This window comes from Mustela nivalis, assembly GCF_964662115.1.
Source record: "Mustela nivalis genome assembly, chromosome: 5".
In the NCBI taxonomy this organism is placed as follows: domain Eukaryota; kingdom Metazoa; phylum Chordata; class Mammalia; order Carnivora; family Mustelidae; genus Mustela; species Mustela nivalis.
The window spans coordinates 121,507,503-121,526,048 of NC_139024.1; the positions used below are offsets into that span (position 1 = coordinate 121,507,503).

Consider the following 18,546-nt stretch of genomic DNA (forward strand, 5'->3'; position numbering starts at 1 on the left):
CTCCATTGGGCGACGCTCGGGGAGTGCCCGGACTTCCCGCCTTCCGCTTTCTCTGATTAGTTCACAGGTTTTCCCGGGTTCCCGGAGTTGGGAGGAGCCGTCAGGGCGCGGAGACGTCCCCCAATGCCTTAATTGGGCCGGGCTTTAGATACGACTGCGCCTGCGTCCATCTTTTTTCCCTCCTCCCTGGATGGAACGGCGTTTTAGAGCGGCCCGCCAAGCTGCCCGCTTTGCGCAGGCGCGGTCAAGGGCGGAGGCCGCGCCCAAGGAGCGAGGTGTAGGGGTTGTGGCTTAAGGGCAGAGGGCGTTCTCGCGCTGGGTAAGGGGCGTTCGGCAAGAGTCGGTTGGGGGCGGGAAGGGGCTGAGAGGGGGTACGGGGGTGGGTTCAGGGGTCCATAGGGGAGAGGGCTATAGGGACCAGGTAAAGGAACAGATGAGGTGGCCCTAACAGCCTTAGAGCCCAGGGTCCAACAGGTTGAAGACTCGGGTTTCTGGGGGAGAGGTGGTGGGGTGGAAAGAAGTGAGAGCCTGCTAGAGTGCAGGGAAGCTCGAGCAGGCAATTGGGAGATGAGGGGGAAGTGAGGGACCAGAATAATTCCTTCAGGAAAAAAGCAGATGAGGCCGTACCCAGATAGGGGGAGGAAACACGTGAATTCTGGTGGGAGGATAGGGAGACCTTGAAGAGATCTCTCTTGTGCTCTGGGACTCTGGAGAGTGGAGGGGAGGCGACAGGAATGTCAGCTGAGGGCACAGTAAAGAGAAACTGAGGAAAGTTGCTGGAAGGGTTTGGATGAGATGTCAGAAAGCTGGCTTTTCTGCCAAGAGGTGTAGGCTCCCTGGATTCCCCGGGTACCTGGGAAGATGTCTTGCCCTTCATGTGGCCATATTCATCTGGGGCCAGGCCTTGGGCCAATGCTTTAATAGGGAAGGACCCAGGAGTCATGGCTTGGTGGTGTCTGGATGGGCTTCCGGAAGGCCTTGCTGAGCCATGGAGAGAACTCTGGAGATTGGGCTCACAGCCCCTGCACTGCACACCTCCGTTCTCACCTACAACAAGGAACAGCAGAGACTATAGAAACTTAAGGAGGAGGGTAAAGGCTCTGCCTGGAATTCTGAAAGTATGAGTAAAACCTAAGAGCTCCCTCTCAGCCTGTCTCAAGTTAATTCCCTCCCACGGTTATTGCCATAGTTCTGTCAGGAACCGGGTTGGGTAAACAAGTGAACTTCGGGTATTTCCTGCTTCTCTTGGGAAGTTACTAATGACTTTATTATTGTAGGAGCTTTCTAAGATATCCTGAAAATTGAACCGGGGTGTCCTTGTTTCTCCTACTGTCCAGGGAAGCATAGATGGCTGTACACAGAATCTAGAGACTTCATATAATGTGGAGATGTTTCGACCTCCAGGTCAGTGGAACCAGGAAAGGGGACTGGTGATTGTCTCTCCTTAGGAAACTGACCATCTTTGTCCTTGTGATTCCTCAGGTTCCACTGGGCTGATTCCCCCTTCCCATTTCCAAGCTCGTCCCCTTCCAACTGTACCAAGAATGGCTCCCACCTGGGTTTCAGACATTCCCCTGGTCCAACCCCCAACCCATCATGATATCTCAGAGAGGCGGCCAGACAACAAGAGACCTCCAGTGATGTTGTGGGAACAGGATGTTTCTGGCAATGGGAAGGAGCCAGGGCGGAGAGGCAGGTAGGGATTCATTGTTGCTCTTTTCATGGGCTTGCTTGCCAGCGCCCTTTCTTCCCTGAAATAGATTCCTTACCCTGTTTCAGCCTTTAGTTCCCTAATTTGTGCGGTAACCTAAGCAGTTACTAAAAGTTATAATGTACAAGTAATAAGGCAGTGTGCTAGGTGCTAGGAATGGGGGTAACAAAAATGAATGAGATTCTGATATCAATGAATTAGAAATCCTAAGGGAAGAGGTAGATTGACCAACAGTTGACAGTAATAAGCATAATATAAGGCAAGATAAAGAAGTGCAAACTAGTAGGAGTACAGTCTGTACTGTGATAGGGTTGGATTCATTCTAATGGAGTGCTTGCCATTAGAGCTGGCCATGCTGTTTGTTGATGTTTTGTTTGTAAAGTTCTGATTCTTAGTCTTGATGTTTCATTGTATGTCTTCCTCCAGTGTACCAGAATGTCATTCTGCCATTTCGCTCTAGATTGGGATTGCACATGGGACCCTGTCCAAGAGGAAGGAGCATGATGAAAAAAAGGGGAGCCCTGGAGTGGGTGTCAGGAGACAGAGACTGATGCTACCAACTAGGGTCCTTTGGCCAGTCAACTAATATCTCTAGGCTGTAGATCTCCTCCATTTTAAAAGAAAAATCTTGTGGTTCTGGGCCTCAGTGAGGGAGTTATGTCAAGAGCCATGTTATCATAAGCTGCTTTAAACTTTACAAAACACCAGTAGACTATGTAATTTATTGATGTGCTGTTGACTCCTCATACAGGATACATAACACTCAATAAATACTTTTAACTAGCACCTGGTCTCACTGTATTGATACTGGAAGCCATGACCTCTCTTCCTTGAAACTTCCTCCAACTTTTCTTTGCCCTTAAATCAGAATTCAAAGTCTCTGGCTGTCTTCCAATCCCTCCATTTCAGAATGTGTGGCCTAATGATGTGCACATTTGGTGTTTAACACGTCTCCCTGTGTATAGCTCAGCAGAGATCGTGTTCCATGATCTCAGCTAACCTTTAAGTCCTTTGAGCCCAGACAGTGAACCTAATATGCTTAGTAGGGCCATGATAAAAAACAACAGTGATGCAAAGGCGGAGATCCCCGTAGACCAACTTCATCCCCACCATCTCCACACACAATAGCAGAGGGATCCTTTTCTTCTTCCCATGTCCCTTTGTGCCCTCTGCCACCCTCCCAGCACCAGCGATAGGTCTCACGTGTGCTAACCTGTCTTTGAAGGTCTGTGGAGCTAGCGGGGTCACATGCTCTGAGCCAGCAGGCTGAGCTGATCTCTCGGCAGCTGCAAGAGTTGCGGCGGCTTGAGGAGGAGGTCCGAGTCCTACGGGAGACCTCACTGCAGCAGAAGATGAGACTGGAGGCCCAGGCCATGGAGCTGGAGGCTCTGGCACGGGCGGAGAAGGCCGGCCGAGCTGAGGCTGAGGGCCTGCGTGCTGCCTTGGCCGGAGCTGAGGTTGTCCGAAAGAACCTGGAAGAAGGGAGCCAGCGGGAACTGGAGGAGGTTAAGAGGCTGCACCAGGAACAGGTGAATGTGGTGGGGGAGAAGGGTTTAGCTTCACAGTGAATGAACTGGGCAGAAGCTTCCCAGCAAAGAGTGGGTTCCACAGAAGAGGTCCCATGAGCAGAGGAGTGATGAGATGTTTGGTGAAGGTGAGAGATCAGAGGACCTGGAACGATGAATTTGGGTGTCTTGGTCTTTATTCAGGTTGTACTTTTCTCCCAGGACTCACTTGAAGCCCTCCTTCCACTTCCAGTAGGAAGTATTTTGTCTTCCTACCTCACTCTGGGTACTCACTTCATGTGAGAGCATTGTAGAGGTAGTGAGGAAGGTGGGAGAGGGTGGACTGGGAAGGGAGCTGACTCATTCAGGAAGCATTTATCGTGTTTACTCTTTGCCATCTTTGAGATAGGAACCAGGACCCTGAGGTGGGCAAATCAGCCTGAGTCCTGGTGGGTGGAGCTGACAGCCTAGTGGGGGACATGCACATTCAGCACCTAATTTAATCCTAATTAATCAATTGCAATTGGGAGAAATGCCATGCAGCAGAAGGACAGGGAGCTCTAATGCACACAGTGCGGCGTAGGAACACCACCCTAGTCAATTGACATGTTAGGAAATGAAACTATAAAGATACCAAAAGAAATCATTGGTGAATTTTCCTTTTTTTTTAAGAGTTTATTTATTGTTATTGTTGTTGTTTTAAAATATTTTATTTATTTATTATTTTTTTTTAAAGATTTTATTCATTTGTTTGACAGACAAAGATCACAAGTAGGCAGAGAGGCAGGCATAGAGATAGGGGAAGCAGCCTCCCTCCTGAGCAGAGAGCCCAATGTGGGGCTCAATCCCAGGACCCTGAGACCTGAGCCGAAGGCAGATGCTTAACCCGCTGAGCCACCCAGGTGCCCCTAAAGATTTTATTTATTTATTTGACAGAGACACAGAAAGGGAACTCAAGCAGGGGGAGTGGGAGAGGGGAAAGCAGGCTTCCCATGGAGCAGGAAGCCCAGTGCGGGGTTCCATCCCAGGACCCTGGGATCACATGACCTGAGCCGAAGGCAGATGCTTAACAACTGAACCACCCAGGTGCCCCAATATATATATATTTTTAAAGATTTTATTTATTTATCAGAGAGAGAGGGAGCGAGCACAGGCAGACAGAATGGCAGGCAGAGGCAGAGGGAGAAGCAGGCTCCCTGCTGAGCAAGGAGCCCGATGTGGGACTCGATCCCAGGACGCTGGGATCATGACCTGAGCCGAAGGCAGCTGCTTAACCAACTGAGCCACCCAGGCGTCCCCCAATATTTTATTTTTTAAAGTAATCACTACACTCAGCATGAGGCTTGAACTCATGATACTGAGATCAAGTTGCACACTCTACCAGCCAAATCAGCCAGGTGTCCCTGGGTGAATTCCTTTATAACCTCTGATTGGTGAAAGCTTTTCTCCCTATGAATCAAAATCCAGCATTAAAGGAAAGATTGATACATTGGCTTTATAATGTTAAATTTAGAAATGACAGAAGTAAAATTAAAGAACATAAAAAACATTTGCAGTTCATATCATGGGAAAAGTTTGATGTCCCTAACATACTGTGTGCCTAGAAGTTGATAAGGAAGGATAGTAATCTAGCCAGGTAATGGACACAGGAGATAGTTCAAAGAAAAATATAAATGGCCTTTAGATTTATGAAAGATGCTTCATAAGAAGTTGTCATTTGAGCTGAATAGGAGTTGGCTGGTGAACTAGCATATGGGGAGGTGATGGGAGCTGGCAACACCTGGCAGCACATGAATCGTGAGGAGGCCAGAGGGGCTTGAGTATAGATGAGAGGGGCCCTAGATGGTGTGCGCATGGGGAGGCCTCGGGGTCTGTTCAGATCTTTGTACTTTACCTTGAGAGCAATGAGCAGCTGTTGAAAAGTATGTTATAGGGAAATGACATGATCAGATTTGTATTTTATGTCTAAAAAGGCCAGTTTTGTGGAGTGCTTGGCTGGCTCAGTCAGTGAATTTAAGCCCCAGTTTGGGTGTGGAGCTTAGTTTAGAGATGATAGATGGTAGATAGATAGATAGTTCGATCGATCCATTGATCGATCGACCAACCAATTTTGTGATTTCCTTTTAAAATGATGACTTCGTGGTATGAAGATAGGGCTAGAGGGCAGCCTCTCTCCTTCCTCCACCACCTGTCCCCCAACTCCTGCAGTGTCTCCCACATACTCATCACTGTTGGAGGTAGAGTGAGAAAAGGATAGGATTCCTACCTTCTTAGAGCTTCCTTTGGAATAGAGGGTAGCAGACACTAAGCTGTGCAGAGGATCATTCCAGATGATGATAGGAGCTGAAAATGACTTGGAACAGGTGATAGGATGGAGCAGGTGGTGGGGGGCCCAGTGAGGCCTTCTGAGGAGGTGACATCACCTGAGGTCTGAGGAATTGGGAGAAGCCAAGTGATAGGAGCTGAACTGAGAGAAGTGGCAGAGGCAAAGGCATGTCTGGCTTTGCAGGCGGAGGGAAGAAGCTGGGCTTTGTTGTCAGTGCTGTGATAAGCCACTGAAGACTTTATTTATTTATTTAAACTTTTTTCATCTATTTATTTGAGAGAGAGAGCATGAAAAGGGAGGAGGGGCAGAGGGAGAGGGATAAGCAGACTCATGGCTAGGCCTTGGAGCTAAGATCATGACCTGAGCCAAAGTCAGATGCTTAACAGACTGAGCCACCCATATGCTCCCCACCTTGAAGGCTATTAAAGACTGGTCAGGAGTTTGTTGCATTTGTGCAGGCCCCAGATGAGGGTTGGTGATGGTGGAGACAGAAGATGATCTGTTTAGTAGGGACCTGGCAGGAACTGCTGATGAACTGGCAGGTGAATGGAGGACAGTGAGGCACCAAGCACTGTCTGCATTTTGCCGTGTGTGCAGCTGGGCCATTTGCTGGGTTGTTGTCTAAGGTGACAGAAGATGGGAGTGCAGGGGCAGGGCCCGAGCGGAAGCAGATTTGGACAGTCTGGATGTAGGAGTGAGCTGGCCTCTGCTGTGCCCCTTCTTCTCTCCACAGCTCTCCTCCCTGACACAGGCTCACCAGGAGGCTCTTTCCAGTTTGACCAACAAAGCTGAGGGCTTGGAGAAATCTCTTAGTAGTCTGGAAACCAGGAGGGCAGGGGAAGCCAAGGAGCTGGCTGTGGCCCAGAGGGAGGCTGAGGTGCTGCAGAAGCAGCTGAGGTAAAGTGGGGGTGGGCAGCCGGGGAGACCTGGCACGTGGTGGACACGGTGACTCTCTCAGCTGCCTCACTGATGGCTGCCCTGTTCTCATCCCAACCCTAGCAAGGCCCAAGAAGACTTAGAGGCACAGGTGACTTTGGTTGAGAATTTAAGGAGATATGTGGGGGAGCAAGTCCCTCCGGAGGTCCACAGGCAGACCTGGGAATCGGAGCGCCAGGAGCTTCTGGAAACCGTTCAAGTCAGAGAGTATAGGGTGCATCTGGGTAGGGGCTGGAGGTTGGGGGGTGGTGCTCAGGGACCAGATCCCGGGAGAGGGGTGGCCAGGATAGAAGGCAGTGCTGACAAGGAGCAGCATCTGGATGCCGCTTGTGGGCCTGCATGGACGTCCCACAGAGGTCACTGCTCTCCCTTCCTGTCTGGTCCACAGCACTTGCAGGAGGACCGGGATGGCCTGCACACCACAGCGGAGCTGCTGCAGGTGCGCGTGCAGAGCCTCATGCACATCCTGACCATCCAGGAGGAGGAGCTGAGCAGGAAGGTGGGCCCCTTGCCCCCAGGGGCTCCCTGTGGGTACCAGCAGTTGGCGTACTGCCAGAACCTGCTGGCATCTTCTTTTCGGTGAACACCTCTTCTTGCTGTGGCTCTTTGTTGCTTGGGCAGGACAGAGGAAAAAACCCCAAACATGCCTCCTTCCTCTTCTCCCCCAGGAGCTCATCTTCCATCCCTCTTCCACCCTGCAGGTTCAGCCTTCGGATTCGCTGGAGCCTGAGTTCACCAGGAAGTGCCAGTCCCTGCTGAAGCGCTGGCGGGAGAAGGTGTTTGCCCTCATGGTGCAGCTAAAGGCCCAGGAGCTGGAGCACAGAGGATGCGTGGAGCAGCTGAAGGGACAGGTCACTTGACTCTCTCTCCCCCCGAATTCTCCCCCAGCTCCCGGCTCCTTATGTCAGGGATGGTATTAACCCGACAAAGATGTAGTGAGTGGTTTCCGTGTGCTGGGAGCACAGCCCCGAACAGAGGCAAGCTGTCGTGGAGCTCACATTCTGGAGCAAGCAATTAGACGCTGTCAAGAAATTATGTGTGCTTTAAGGAGAAGTGTGAAAGTGTGACAGAAAGAGATCGTGGGGTGGGCCAGCTTTAGACAGGATGCTCAGGAACGGCTTCTCCGAGGAGGTGACAATGGTCAAGCATGGGTGGCATGGGCGGAGGTGGTGAGTCTTTGTGGGTATGTCACAGCGAGCTTCCTCAACATGTTTCTGGAAGGAAACCCGGACTCAGACTCCATTCTCAGGAACCCAGGCTTGTCTCCCTGCATGTTGTGCTATCAGAGACTTGGGCACCAGCCCCTCCGTACCCAGTGCCCCCCTCCAGCTGTGCCCTGTCCCGCCAGGTGGCAGAGCTCCAGGACCAAGCTGTGGCCCAGAGCCAGGAACAGGCCATCCTGCAGCGCTCCCTACAGGACAAAGCTGCCGAGGTGGAGGTGGAACGGATGGGCGCCAAGGTCTGTGTGCCAGGCAGGGGTGATGAGGCGTCAGGGATTCCTCCCACCTCTTCCCGCACAACCTTGTAGAGGGGACCCCTCTCCTCCTGGCATCTTTGCAGGCCCTGCAGCTCGAGCTGAGCCGCGCTCAGGAGGCCCAACGCCGGAGGCAGCAGCACGCAGCCACAGCCGAGGAGCAGCTGAAGCTGGTGGCCAACTCTGTCAGCAGGTACTGGGACAGAGGGTGCGTGGAGTAGAGTTCTGCTTCCCCAGCTTCCCGGCACCTTGGAGTTTAAGAGCCCAGGCAAGCGGCAATGAAAAGCTGGCAGTTGGAGGATGCAGGGCGAGAAGTTTCTAGCCCCAAGAGTGCCTGGGCTTGTTCTTCCCTGGGACAACCTGCTCCACAGTCCCCTGAGGATCGCTTGTTAGGACTACCATGCGTATTTGGTTGGAGGTGAGGCCATGCTTCCTCCTGTAGTTCAGTTCACCTGGGAGGATCACTACCTTCAGAGTTGTTCGAGGATGGAGAGTGTGGCTACACTTTCTTTCTTTAAAATTTTACAGGCACACCCTATTTTGTTGGAACCAGATTTAACCCGTATTTTAAAGCTGTACACCTGTGGCTTACTAGATACTCTATCTAAAATGTATGCCAGTTTCCTTCTTAATTACTTGCCAGCCTGTGTCTCTCATACCAACTTCCTGGGTGTTTCCTTCTTGCCACCTGTTTTATAACCTTTAGAAAGACCTCTCTAAGGAGGAACACACAATTCTTTAGGCTGGTAATAGCCCGTCCTCGGCTTTGGACTTGGGATGCTGATGTGGTCCTCGTAGACCTCCTGGCATGGTGCCTGGCGTGTCATCTGACTCTGTAAATGTTTACTGTTACCAGGAGGCTGTTCAGGATGGATCACGGAAGAATTATTGGTATAGCAAAACTGGTGCCAGATAGGTCCTTGGTGGGGTGGCTGATGGTCCCCACCATCACTTTGTTTTTTCTTTTCTTTCTTTCTTTTTCTTTTTTTTAAAGATTTTATTTATTTATTTGAGATAAAGAGGGAGAGAGCACAAGCAGGAAGGGGGGCAGAGGGAGAGGGAGAAGCAGGGAGCCCAACACGGGGCTCAATCCCAGGACCCTGGGATCATAACCTCAGCTGAAGGCAGACGCTTAACCGACTGAGCTGCCCAGGTGCCCCTCCACCATCACTTTCTGTTGGGTTAGTACCTTGAAGACTAATTTTACTTAAAAATTATGAAAATTTTAAAAAATCATGAAAATTTTCCACTTTGCACGGAATTAGACTAGTTATAATGAACCATCCATATTTGATTCGTTGTGCATGCCTCCTACTTCCACGAGAATGGGAAGGTACACTGTACACAGAGTTTTAGTTTGGCACCAGGACATCACTGAAATGGTTCTTGCTAATGACTCATGGCCCACGAGGCTTAAAACAACCCACACTCAGACTGTTGTCAGGTTTGTTAGATAGTCTCTTGATGGCCTGGAGACTTTATCTGAAAATGGCTTTCTTTTTTTTTTTTTTTAATGTTTTTAAAAAACATCAGAGACACAGTGAGAGAGGGAACACAAGTAGGGGGAGTGGGAGAGGGAGAAGCCCAATGCAGGGCTTGATTCCAGGTCTCTGAAGGCAGCTGCTTAACTGACTGAGCCCCCCAGGCGCCCCAGAAAATGGCTTTAGAAGAGTCACGGGGTGTCGGAAGCATCTGCTCAAACACTTTAGGTAACACATCTCTGCCGTGCTGCTAGGAATACAACTGTCAGCCTTTGTCGTCTGCTTGTTTTTCAGTTGATAAAGACTTGGACCCTCCTGGAGAACTCCACCCTTGCCCTGAGATGCTGCCTCACCCTCCTCCCAGGGCACCTATGTAGGCTTCTCAGCTTTCATGAGCCGTGCTGGTCCCGGTTGGGGCACAGCCAGCTGATAAGGCACCTGGATCTGGCCTTCACTGGCATCAGGGAATGGTTAGAGAGGATAGCTTTGATCTCTAGTGCATATTAGTGATAAAAAAATAGGTTATGAGAAATAAATGTGTCAAGTTGCTTGCAAAGGTCTGCTGCCACGTAATGCCTTCCTGGGGTAAGGGCTCCTTAGAAAACTGATGGAAGCTATGTGCTTTGTTCTTGAGGAAAATGCACATAAGTTCATACACCCAAACGTGGCATACGGCACCAGGAGATTTCCAGAACCAGGAGACATGTCCAGCGGCTTGCTGGCAAAAAAGTCCAAGTCAGCTAGAGATGAGCTAGCTTTATGACACTCGATTTATTTAGCCTCTGGAGAATCATTTGTGCTGAACTCTGCTGTATTATGGGCTTGGGTCCAGATCAGATGTGACCCCATGAAGCTCGTTCTTGTTTTTATTGCTCTTATTAAAGATAGTGATTGCTAGGACCCAAATGAGAAGTTCACCCTGGATTTTGGGACTAAGCATAGCTGTGCTGTCCTTATGAGTAACAGGATCATTTTTTTCTAACACTAACAGGCTTAAGCTCTCAGGTTTTCTTCATTGGCTGAGAGAGCTCAGACATAACTGGCCCCACCCCTTGGCTTCAGCTTCTCTCTTCCCTGCTATGCTTTTCCTTTCTGTGCTCCCCACATACTTCAGAATATAGGATAGAAGGAGTTGTCCTGACAGGTCACATCAACCCCTTTAGGGAATGAGGTGGGGTTGAAGGGTCAGTGACCTTGTGCCTTCTCCAGCTTTCAGACCTGGCTCCAGAGCACCATGGCTGAGGTGGAACGAGCCACCACCCAGCTTCCCTGCCTCAGCAGCCGAGTCAGCTACGCAGTCCGCAGGGTCCACACCATTCAGGGTGGGTAGGACGACTGCCAGCCCCGCTGTGCTCCTGCTCTCTCCTCCCACATCCATCTTCATGCCTACTCGTCACCAGCCTGGGCATCCTTCCCCTTCCTCCCTTCCTCCCTTTTGTCCTCCTCAAACTCCTCTTCATTGCTTTCTGCCTTTTCTCCCCCAGGCCTGATGGCTCGAAAACTGGCCCTTGCTCAGCTGCGCCAGGAGAGGTGAAGTTTGGGGCGCTGTGAGGTGGACAGGAGGGGGTTAAGTGTTATTTGCTGGGACCCCAAACAGGAAGGACTGAAAAGGGGTGGGGGCTTAGGGATCAGGCTGGGTGATCTCCCTGGACTCTGTTTCTCTTCCCTGCCCCAGCTGTCCCCCACTCCTGCCAGTCACAGATGTGAGCCTTGAGTTGGAGCAGCTGCGGGAGGAACGGAACCGCCTGGATGCGGAATTGCAGCTGAGCGCCCACATCATCCAGAAGGAAGTGGGCCGGGCCCGGGAGCAAGGTACGTTTGGTCCTAGAGTCCCGGAGCTGGAGCAGGCACCAGAGCTGGGTGTGTTGGGGACAGAGAGAAGAGAAGAGCTGGGGTCTGGGGCACAGAGAGACCCTGGGAGTGCCACCTCTTTCCAGGGGAGGCTGAACGGCAGCAATTGAGTGAGGTGGCCCAGCAGTTGGAGCAGGAGCTGCAGCGGACCCAGGAGTCCCTGGCTAGTCTGGGGCTGCAGCTGGAAGCAGCCCGCCAGGGCCAGAAGGAGAGTACGGAGGAGGCTGCCAGTCTCCGGCAGGAGCTGACCCAGCAGCAGGAGATCTATGGGCAAGGTGTGCAGGAGGGGCAGTGGGTTTACCATGGAGGGCTGGGGGAGACAGAGGAGTGACGCTCCCTGCGACACACTCCATCTGCCCCTTCCCCCCAGCTCTGCAAGAGAAGGTGGCTGAAGTGGAAACTAGGCTGCGGGAACAGCTCTTAGAAACAGAGAGGAGATTGAACGAGGCTCGGAGGGAGCATGGCAAGGCAGGTGAGATTTGTTGGGATGGATACGGGCATCCGGGAAGAAGGAAGTGTTAGACGTGAAGTTTTTTGGTTGTTTTGTTTTAAAATTTTATTTATTTGAGAGAGCACGAGAAGAAAGGGTCAGAGGGAGAAGCAGACTCCCTTCTGAGCTGGGAATCCAATGTGGAACTCGATTCCGGGACTCCAGGATCATGACCTGAGCTGAAGGCAGTCTCTCTTTTTTTTTTTTTAAAGATTTTATTTATTTATTTGACAGAGATCACAAGTAGGCAGAGAGGCAGGCAGAAAGTGAGAAGGGGAAGCAGGCTCACCTCTGAGCAGGGAGCCTGATGCAGGGCTCGATCCTGGGACCCTGGGATCATAACCTGAACGGAAGGCAGAGGCTTAACCCACTGAGCCACCCAGGCCCCACTGAGGGCAATCTCTTAACCATCTGAGCCACCCAGACGCCCCCTACATGAGGTTTTAAAAACTGTTTTGAATCCTGCAAATAGTGAAGTTACAAGAAATGGTACAGATCAATTCTCATGGTGTGAACACACTCCTGTAGCCAGCCCCCGTATCCAGCACCAGCATGAGCCCCACCCAGCCACTCCCCTCCATAAAGGCAACGGCCATCCTGACCTCACACCAACCGGTACCCCCAACTTTTTTTTGCCTTGGAACAATAGAAATTTATTCTCTCACAGTACTGGAAGCTGGAAGCTAGAAGTCTGAACTCAAGATGCTGCCAGGGCTGGTGCCTGCTAGAGGTTGAGAGACACTTTGATGACACCCCGCCCCTGGTGGGTGGTTGCCGGCAGTCTGTGGCATCCTTTCATTTGCAGGCACATCATTCCCTTCTGTCTTCATCTTTACATGGTGTGCTCTGCTGTGTGTGTCTGCCCCCAACTTTCTTTTTTTTTAAGATTTTATTTTTAAGTAATCCTTACACCCAGCATGGGGCTCAAACCCACAAACCTAAGATCAAGAATCTTACTCTCTACCGCTGTACGGACTGAGCCAGTCAGGTGCTTCCCCCTCTTTTATTAGGACAGAGTTCAAATACCTGGACAGATTACAAGAGTCACATAATGCCCACTTGTTTACCTCCTCTGACTAGATGGAACAGTTAGTAACCAATTTTTTTTTTTAAGATTATTTATTTATTTATTTGACAGAGATCACAAGTGGGCAGAGAGGCAGTCAGAGAGAGAGGGGGAAGCAGGCTCCCTGCTGAGCAGAGAGTCTGATGTGGGGCTCCATGACCTGAGCCGAAGGCAGAGGCTTTAACTCACTGAGCCACACAGGCGCCCCTAGTAACCAATTTTTAAAAATATTTTATTTTTTGAAATAACCTCTACGCCCTGTGTAGGGCTCCAGGCCACAACCCCGAGATCAAGAGTCTCGTGTTCCACCGACTGAGCCAGCCAAGCACCCAGCAGATGTTAATCTCTTGCCATATTTGCTCTATCCACATATATATACACACTGGTACGTGCATTTTTTGGGAAATACTTTAAGTTACAAACATCATGACCACCCAGCTGCATCTCCTATGAAGAGGATATTTTCTTACATAACCTCAGTGTCATTGTCATACGTTAAGAAAACATTAGTGGCACAAAATGGAATATCTGGTTCATATTCAGATTTCCTCTACACGACTCCAGGAAGTCTCCGGGATGAGGAAGGTACTTTGGGTTCACAGAGTCAGAAGGTCGTGGAGCATCAGCCACTACTCCCACCACACAGAGGAGACAGCCCTGGAGCATAAGTGGCTTCGCTAAGCCATAGAGCTGAGGGCCCAGTGTTCCCACGATTGCAGTCCTGTTCTCATGGTGCCTCTCTGCTTCTGGGCTGCCCCACACCTGTGCCCTCTGTGCCCTGGCTTCCACGTAGTGGTCTCCCTGCGCCAGATGCAGCGCAAAGCCACCCGGGAGAAGGAGCGGAACCAGGAGCTCAGGCGCCTGCAAGATGAGGCCCGGAAGGAGGAGGGGCTGCGGCTGACCCAGCGCCTGCAGGAGCTAGAGAGGGACAAGAACTTTATGCTGGTAGGGGAGAGAGGGAAGAACAGAGACCGGGGTCTGGTGGGGGCGGGGGGGGGGGGGGATGAGGAGGGGCGGCTCTGCCTGGGCTAGGTGGCGTTTAACCCTCTCCTTCCCAGGCCACCTTGCAGCAGGAGGGTCTCCTCTCCCGTTACAAGCAGCAGCGACTGTTGGCAGTTTTTCCTTCCCTGCTGGATAAGGGGAAGTCTGCAGAGTCCAGCCCCTGGGCCCCAGGGTCTTCACTGCCTGTACCTCCAGGAGCAGCACCCATCTCCAAGGAGTCCATAAGAGGTATGGGCCATGTAGGAAGGGACAAATGCGGGGGACTTTAGGAATCTCTCCTTTAGGCACTCTGAATGCATGAGCATCATTCTCTGTGACCCTTGGAGGCCCACAGCCTCTCATCTGTGCCCGCATTGGGCCAGGGAACCTCCAAGCTGATGGCAGCCCTGTTTGCTGCACTGGAGCTGAGCTGCCCTCTCTGCTCAGCTGCTATCCCTTGGGGTCTTCTTTCCCAGGATCCCTCTCTGTCCTGCTCGATGATCTGCAGGGACTGAGTGAGGCCATTTCCAAAGAGGAAGCTATCTCTGAAGGAGACAACCAGAACTGTCCTGCTCCAGTCTGCCTCTGAACAGTTCCCTCTGAACAGCTCCGGGCACTCTGTGCAGCAGGGGGCTCAAGGTGGGCGGGGTGGCCCCCAGAGAAGTGGAGTGGGGGTGGGGAGGTCAGCCAGCTGCCCTTGTGGACACCGTGGACACCGGCCACCAAGATGCCTGTGAATCCTGTGGCTTAATAAAGACAACTGCAGCAGGTGCCGTGTTCTCTTGGGGAATGGGAGGGAATTCTTGCTGCAGCTATCTCTGTCTGGAAAATGCAGGGAGTGGTCTCACACAGCTACTTCTCTAGGTGGTACCTTTTTCAAAACCCCTTTCTCTGGCTGCTTAGGAAGTTTTTTGAGGTGCTCCAGAAGTTTATTCTCAACTTTTGTTTGAAAACTCTTCACCTCTGGAAAATGATCACTGCCGGGAGTCAGAATATAAAACATCACTCATTTGCTGGGAATCTCAGTGCCAAGCAGTTTCCTTGCTCAGGGACCACAGTGGTGGATTTGATGGGTGGGTCCCTGTTCCCTTGGTCTCAACATCCCAGCGCGGGGGCCGGAGATAGATGATGGACAGGTACCTAAGTGAACAGAGCAAGCGTTGCCATGAAGAGAAAAGAAATACAGTGATGTGACAGAACCTGGCTTGGGAGGGACAGCTAGACCAGAAGACAGAAAGGGCTCCCTGGGGAGGGGATCTGTGAAGATCTGCCTGCCAACAGGAGCCAAGAGGGCCAGCAGAGGAGTCCTGCAGCGGGCAGGCAAGCACTGAGGCCCAGAGCGGGAGGGAGGGACTGGTAGCACGGGCGGGTTTATTTTAAGTCAATAGAAAGCCCTTGGAGTGCTTTTCAACCAGGTGCAGGCACACAGTTAAGCTGATATGTTTATGAGCTAGGTTGGCTGGCTGTAGAGGATGGGGCTTGGGTGGGGGAAGGGTGTTGGGGGGGGACCAGTTAGGAGGGTGCTGGGGAGGCTAGGGAGAGATGAGCTCCCGAATGGGGACATGGGCTGAGCTTGCCTTGGGGGGTATTGGGGTTGGGGAAAGGAGCAGAATGAAGGCTTCGAAGTGAGCCACAGGGGAGCAGACCAGATGGAGAACAGCCTGGGGAGGAAAGGAGTTCTGTTTGGGAGGCATTACTTCTGAGAGGCGAACTAGAGCTCTAGACCAGTGGCGGCCTTCCTGAGGTGGAGGTTCCAGGGTGTCTGAGACACTTAGACAAGACTCGCACTGAGCTCTGAAGGATGGGGGTGGGAAGGGCACAGAGAGCTGGCACCCAGAACCAGGGCAGCAGCCACCTTGAGCAGGATTCCAGAGGGAGGAGGAAGAGGCGGGGATTGACAGGAAGCGGAGGCAGCTTCCTCCTGAGGCTCTGGGCTGTGACTGTTGGAAGCTGCTCTGGGGAGGGGGTTAGGAATCAGGATGTCCTCATACTTCCTCACCTGCCATCACCCCAGGCGGCTCCTGGATGAAATTCTTCGGATGTCACTGCTTGGGAGGCCCCTTAGGTGCCTGTGGAGGCATGTGGGAAGGCAGCATGTGGTTCCCAGTCCTGAGAGGAGTGAAAGGTCCAAGGACAAAACTGAGTCCCAGGGGGAGGCTTGGGGTACTGGCTGAGACCACTCTAGTTGCATCCTGTGTGTTTATAACAAGCCCCTGTCCTTGCTCTTGCCCGGGCGTCCTGCCTCCTGACCCCTGTAATTACACTGCTTCCCCACGCATGGTTGGCTCCCATTTCTTGGCTTCCCGTGGCTTCAAGGGATGAAAGGTGGACGTCCTTGTGATTACAGAGATGACAGGTGGGTATTGATCGCTGCAGGGTGTGTGTGGAGGAGGATGTGAACATAAGGGTGGGATGACCAAGGTCTAGGTCACTGATAGAGCTTGGGTGGCTAGATCCCAAAATGGGGGGGGGGGCTAAAATGAGGGACGCTGCTGTCAGAGGTTAAACATTAGCCCTGGCCTTCCAAACGGGTTTGACCAGTTAGGTTCTGATGGGATTCCTTGTGTCACTGGGCTGGCCACTCCCCAGAGGTCGGACACTGCCTCTCACTCCTCCCTTATAAAGCCTCTTGGGGTTCCCAGGCACCTAGACTCAGTTTACCCCCAACTTCGGGGGCCAGGAGACAGCCATGATGCTCACCTGGAAGCTGCTGGGGATCCTGGTCCTTTACCTGTGTGCCGGAGGTAAGCTGGGAACAGGCCAGGGTGCAGTTGGAGGTGATGGAGGATGGTCAAGAGAGGTAAGTGTGAATTGGATGCATAGGAATAGAGGAGATTCTAGAAGATTCCCATGAGGGGAGGAGTTAAGAGTTAAGAGATTGAAGGTGATGCAGGAAAGTGCATTTTAGCTCAATGTTTTTACTGGTTCAAGTGTAGGTTCATGTGGCAATCTAGATCAGAATCCAAGTGTGGGTGAGTATTCATCACAGCTGAGGACTATGTGTTTGCAGAGGGTGGGGTCTGGCTGCCACATGGGCACAAGGTGTGGATGGCTTTGGAGGTGTAGACCAGCACAGAGGCTATGCCAGTGGGAGTCCCAGCCAGGGCTGAATGGAGCTTACTTAGGTCAGTTCCTGTCGGTTTAAAATTGTTCAAGTCAATGATTCCGGTCAAGGTTTTTATGTCATTTTAAGATCCCTTTGGGTATTTTGTAAATGTGTGGAGAGCTCTTTGAGAGTTACCTTTCAAGTTTGTGGTGTCAGCTCAGGCTGTGGTCTATCCCAGAGAGGCTATGCCCCCTGAGTCTGCAGCTAGGGGAGGAGGGATCTGGCCCTCACCACCTCTTACCTTTCTCCTTCCTCCGCAGGCATCTCAGGCAGTGGAGAGCACCCCCCTCCCCCACCCACAGAGGCTGGAGAGGAGGAGGGCTCCCCAACATTGCCTCAGGGGCCCCCAATCCCTGGTGATCCCTGGCCAGGAGCACCCCCTCTCTTTGAGGACCCTCCACCTCCAGGCCCCAGTCGTCCCTCGAGAGACCTGCCAGAATCTGGAGTCTGGCCTCCTGAGCCCTCGAGAACCGATCCTCCTCAACCTCCCCGGCCTGATGACCCCTGGCCAGCAGGACCCCAGCCTCCAGAAAACCCCTGGCCTCCTGCCCCTGAAGTGGACCATGGATCTCAAGAGGAGCCAGACCTTGACCCACCGCAGGAAGAGTACAGATAAAGGGATTCCCCCACAGATATCTTGGGCCTCCAGGCAGAGTGCCCCTCAAGCCCATTTGTACCATTCTGATTCCTCTTCAATTTTTGCATCAGCCTCAATTTCCTTCCTCATTCCTTCAATTTTATGCTGAACTCTGAAAGTGTCATTCTCAATATTTTCTGTCCATTCTTGAGATCCACTCCACATTTTTCCTCCCTTTATCTCTGACAGCTAAAGCATACAACCTTACCTCATGTCCTGTCCTCTCCCCTCTACCTGCTTCCCACCTTTTCCCCACCCCTGGGGCTTCTGGGGCCAGGCTTGCAGCGCCTTTTTCTCTGCTGCCATCTGGTGGCCTACAGCTGGGAACTATCCGGAGACCATGACAGTACTTCCCATGAAATGGAAAAATAAAATCCATGTTTTCTTAATTTTGATTCTTGGCTCCTTCTTTGCCAGTGATTAGATCTTTGAATATTGAGATGCCTTCCTCAGGGCACAAACCTACAGAGGTCTGGAAGTAGTCTGAGTTCCTGTCTTGTCCATATGCATGTAGAGCCCAGCAGGAGGAAATTGGAAATGTAACTATCAGAGTAACAAGGACATTCAGACCCACATTTCTCCTGTTCTGAAACCCCTATTTTGGAGAATGAGAAACCAAATTAGGTCTCTCTCTCTCTCTCTTTTTTTATATTTTTATTTTTATTTATTTATTTATTTTTTAAAGATTTTATTTATTTATTTGACAGAGAGAAATCACAAGTAGATGGAGAGACAGGCAGAGAGAGAGAGGGAAGCAGGCTCTCTGCTGAGCAGAGAGCCCGATGTGGGACTCGATCCCAGGACTCTGAGATCATGACCTGAGCCGAAGGCAGCGGCTTAACCCACTGAACTACCCAGGCGCCCCTCTCTTTTTTTTTAAAGATTTTATTTATTTGACAGAGATCACAAGTAGGCAGAGAGGCAGGCAGAGACAGAGAAGGGGGAAGCGGGCTCCCTGCGGAGCAGAGAGCCCAATGCGGGG

General features: G+C 51.6%; 2 protein-coding genes across 33 annotated transcripts; both read left to right on the forward strand.

Annotated features, from left to right (window-relative positions):
* The first annotated feature begins 7 nt into the window (after window positions 1–7).
* On the forward strand, window positions 8–14,589 carry CCHCR1 (coiled-coil alpha-helical rod protein 1). Of its 31 annotated transcripts, none has more exons than XM_082732825.1 (18): window positions 8–319; window positions 1,338–1,404; window positions 1,483–1,696; window positions 2,937–3,240; window positions 6,276–6,439; window positions 6,542–6,677; window positions 6,867–6,977; window positions 7,180–7,329; window positions 7,827–7,937; window positions 8,039–8,145; window positions 10,643–10,755; window positions 10,918–10,963; window positions 11,109–11,245; window positions 11,371–11,559; window positions 11,655–11,756; window positions 13,634–13,785; window positions 13,941–14,070; window positions 14,298–14,589. In XM_082732825.1, the coding sequence occupies exons 2-18, from the start codon at window positions 1,389–1,391 to the stop codon at window positions 14,408–14,410; spliced, it is 2,295 nt and encodes a 764-aa protein (XP_082588951.1). In that variant the 5' UTR covers window positions 8–319; window positions 1,338–1,388; the 3' UTR covers window positions 14,411–14,589. The 31 variants fall into 31 exon arrangements, 22 of the variants coding, with proteins under 22 accessions (XP_082588951.1, XP_082588967.1, XP_082588966.1 ...); XM_082732841.1 differs by having other exon boundaries at window positions 59–319; window positions 13,899–14,070; XR_014312283.1 differs by having other exon boundaries at window positions 67–319; window positions 13,384–13,785; window positions 13,899–14,070.
* Window positions 14,590–15,348: 759 nt separating this feature from the next.
* PSORS1C2 (psoriasis susceptibility 1 candidate 2) lies at window positions 15,349–17,953 on the forward strand. Of its 2 annotated transcripts, XM_082732869.1 has the most exons (3): window positions 15,349–16,177; window positions 16,464–16,565; window positions 17,188–17,953. In XM_082732869.1, the coding sequence occupies exons 2-3, from the start codon at window positions 16,511–16,513 to the stop codon at window positions 17,541–17,543; spliced, it is 411 nt and encodes a 136-aa protein (XP_082588995.1). In that variant the 5' UTR covers window positions 15,349–16,177; window positions 16,464–16,510; the 3' UTR covers window positions 17,544–17,953. The 2 variants fall into 2 exon arrangements, with proteins under 2 accessions (XP_082588995.1, XP_082588996.1); XM_082732870.1 differs by lacking the exon at window positions 15,349–16,177 and having other exon boundaries at window positions 16,243–16,565.
* Window positions 17,954–18,546: the final 593 nt, after the last annotated feature.

Bases quoted from the DNA above. Each gene is read 5' to 3' on its own strand.
- CCHCR1 (XM_082732820.1), top strand. From the start codon at position 876: ATGTGGCCATATTCATCTGGGGCCAGGCCTTGGGCCAATGCTTTAATA. The intron at 10,964-11,108 runs GTGAAGTTTGGG...TCCCTGCCCCAG, and splicing joins GCTCAGCTGCGCCAGGAGAG to CTGTCCCCCACTCCTGCCAG. The intron at 11,246-11,370 runs GTACGTTTGGTC...ACCTCTTTCCAG, and splicing joins GGGCCGGGCCCGGGAGCAAG to GGGAGGCTGAACGGCAGCAA.
- PSORS1C2 (XM_082732869.1), top strand. From the start codon at position 16,511: ATGATGCTCACCTGGAAGCTGCTGGGGATCCTGGTCCTTTACCTGTGT. The intron at 16,566-17,187 runs GTAAGCTGGGAA...CTTCCTCCGCAG, and splicing joins CCTTTACCTGTGTGCCGGAG to GCATCTCAGGCAGTGGAGAG.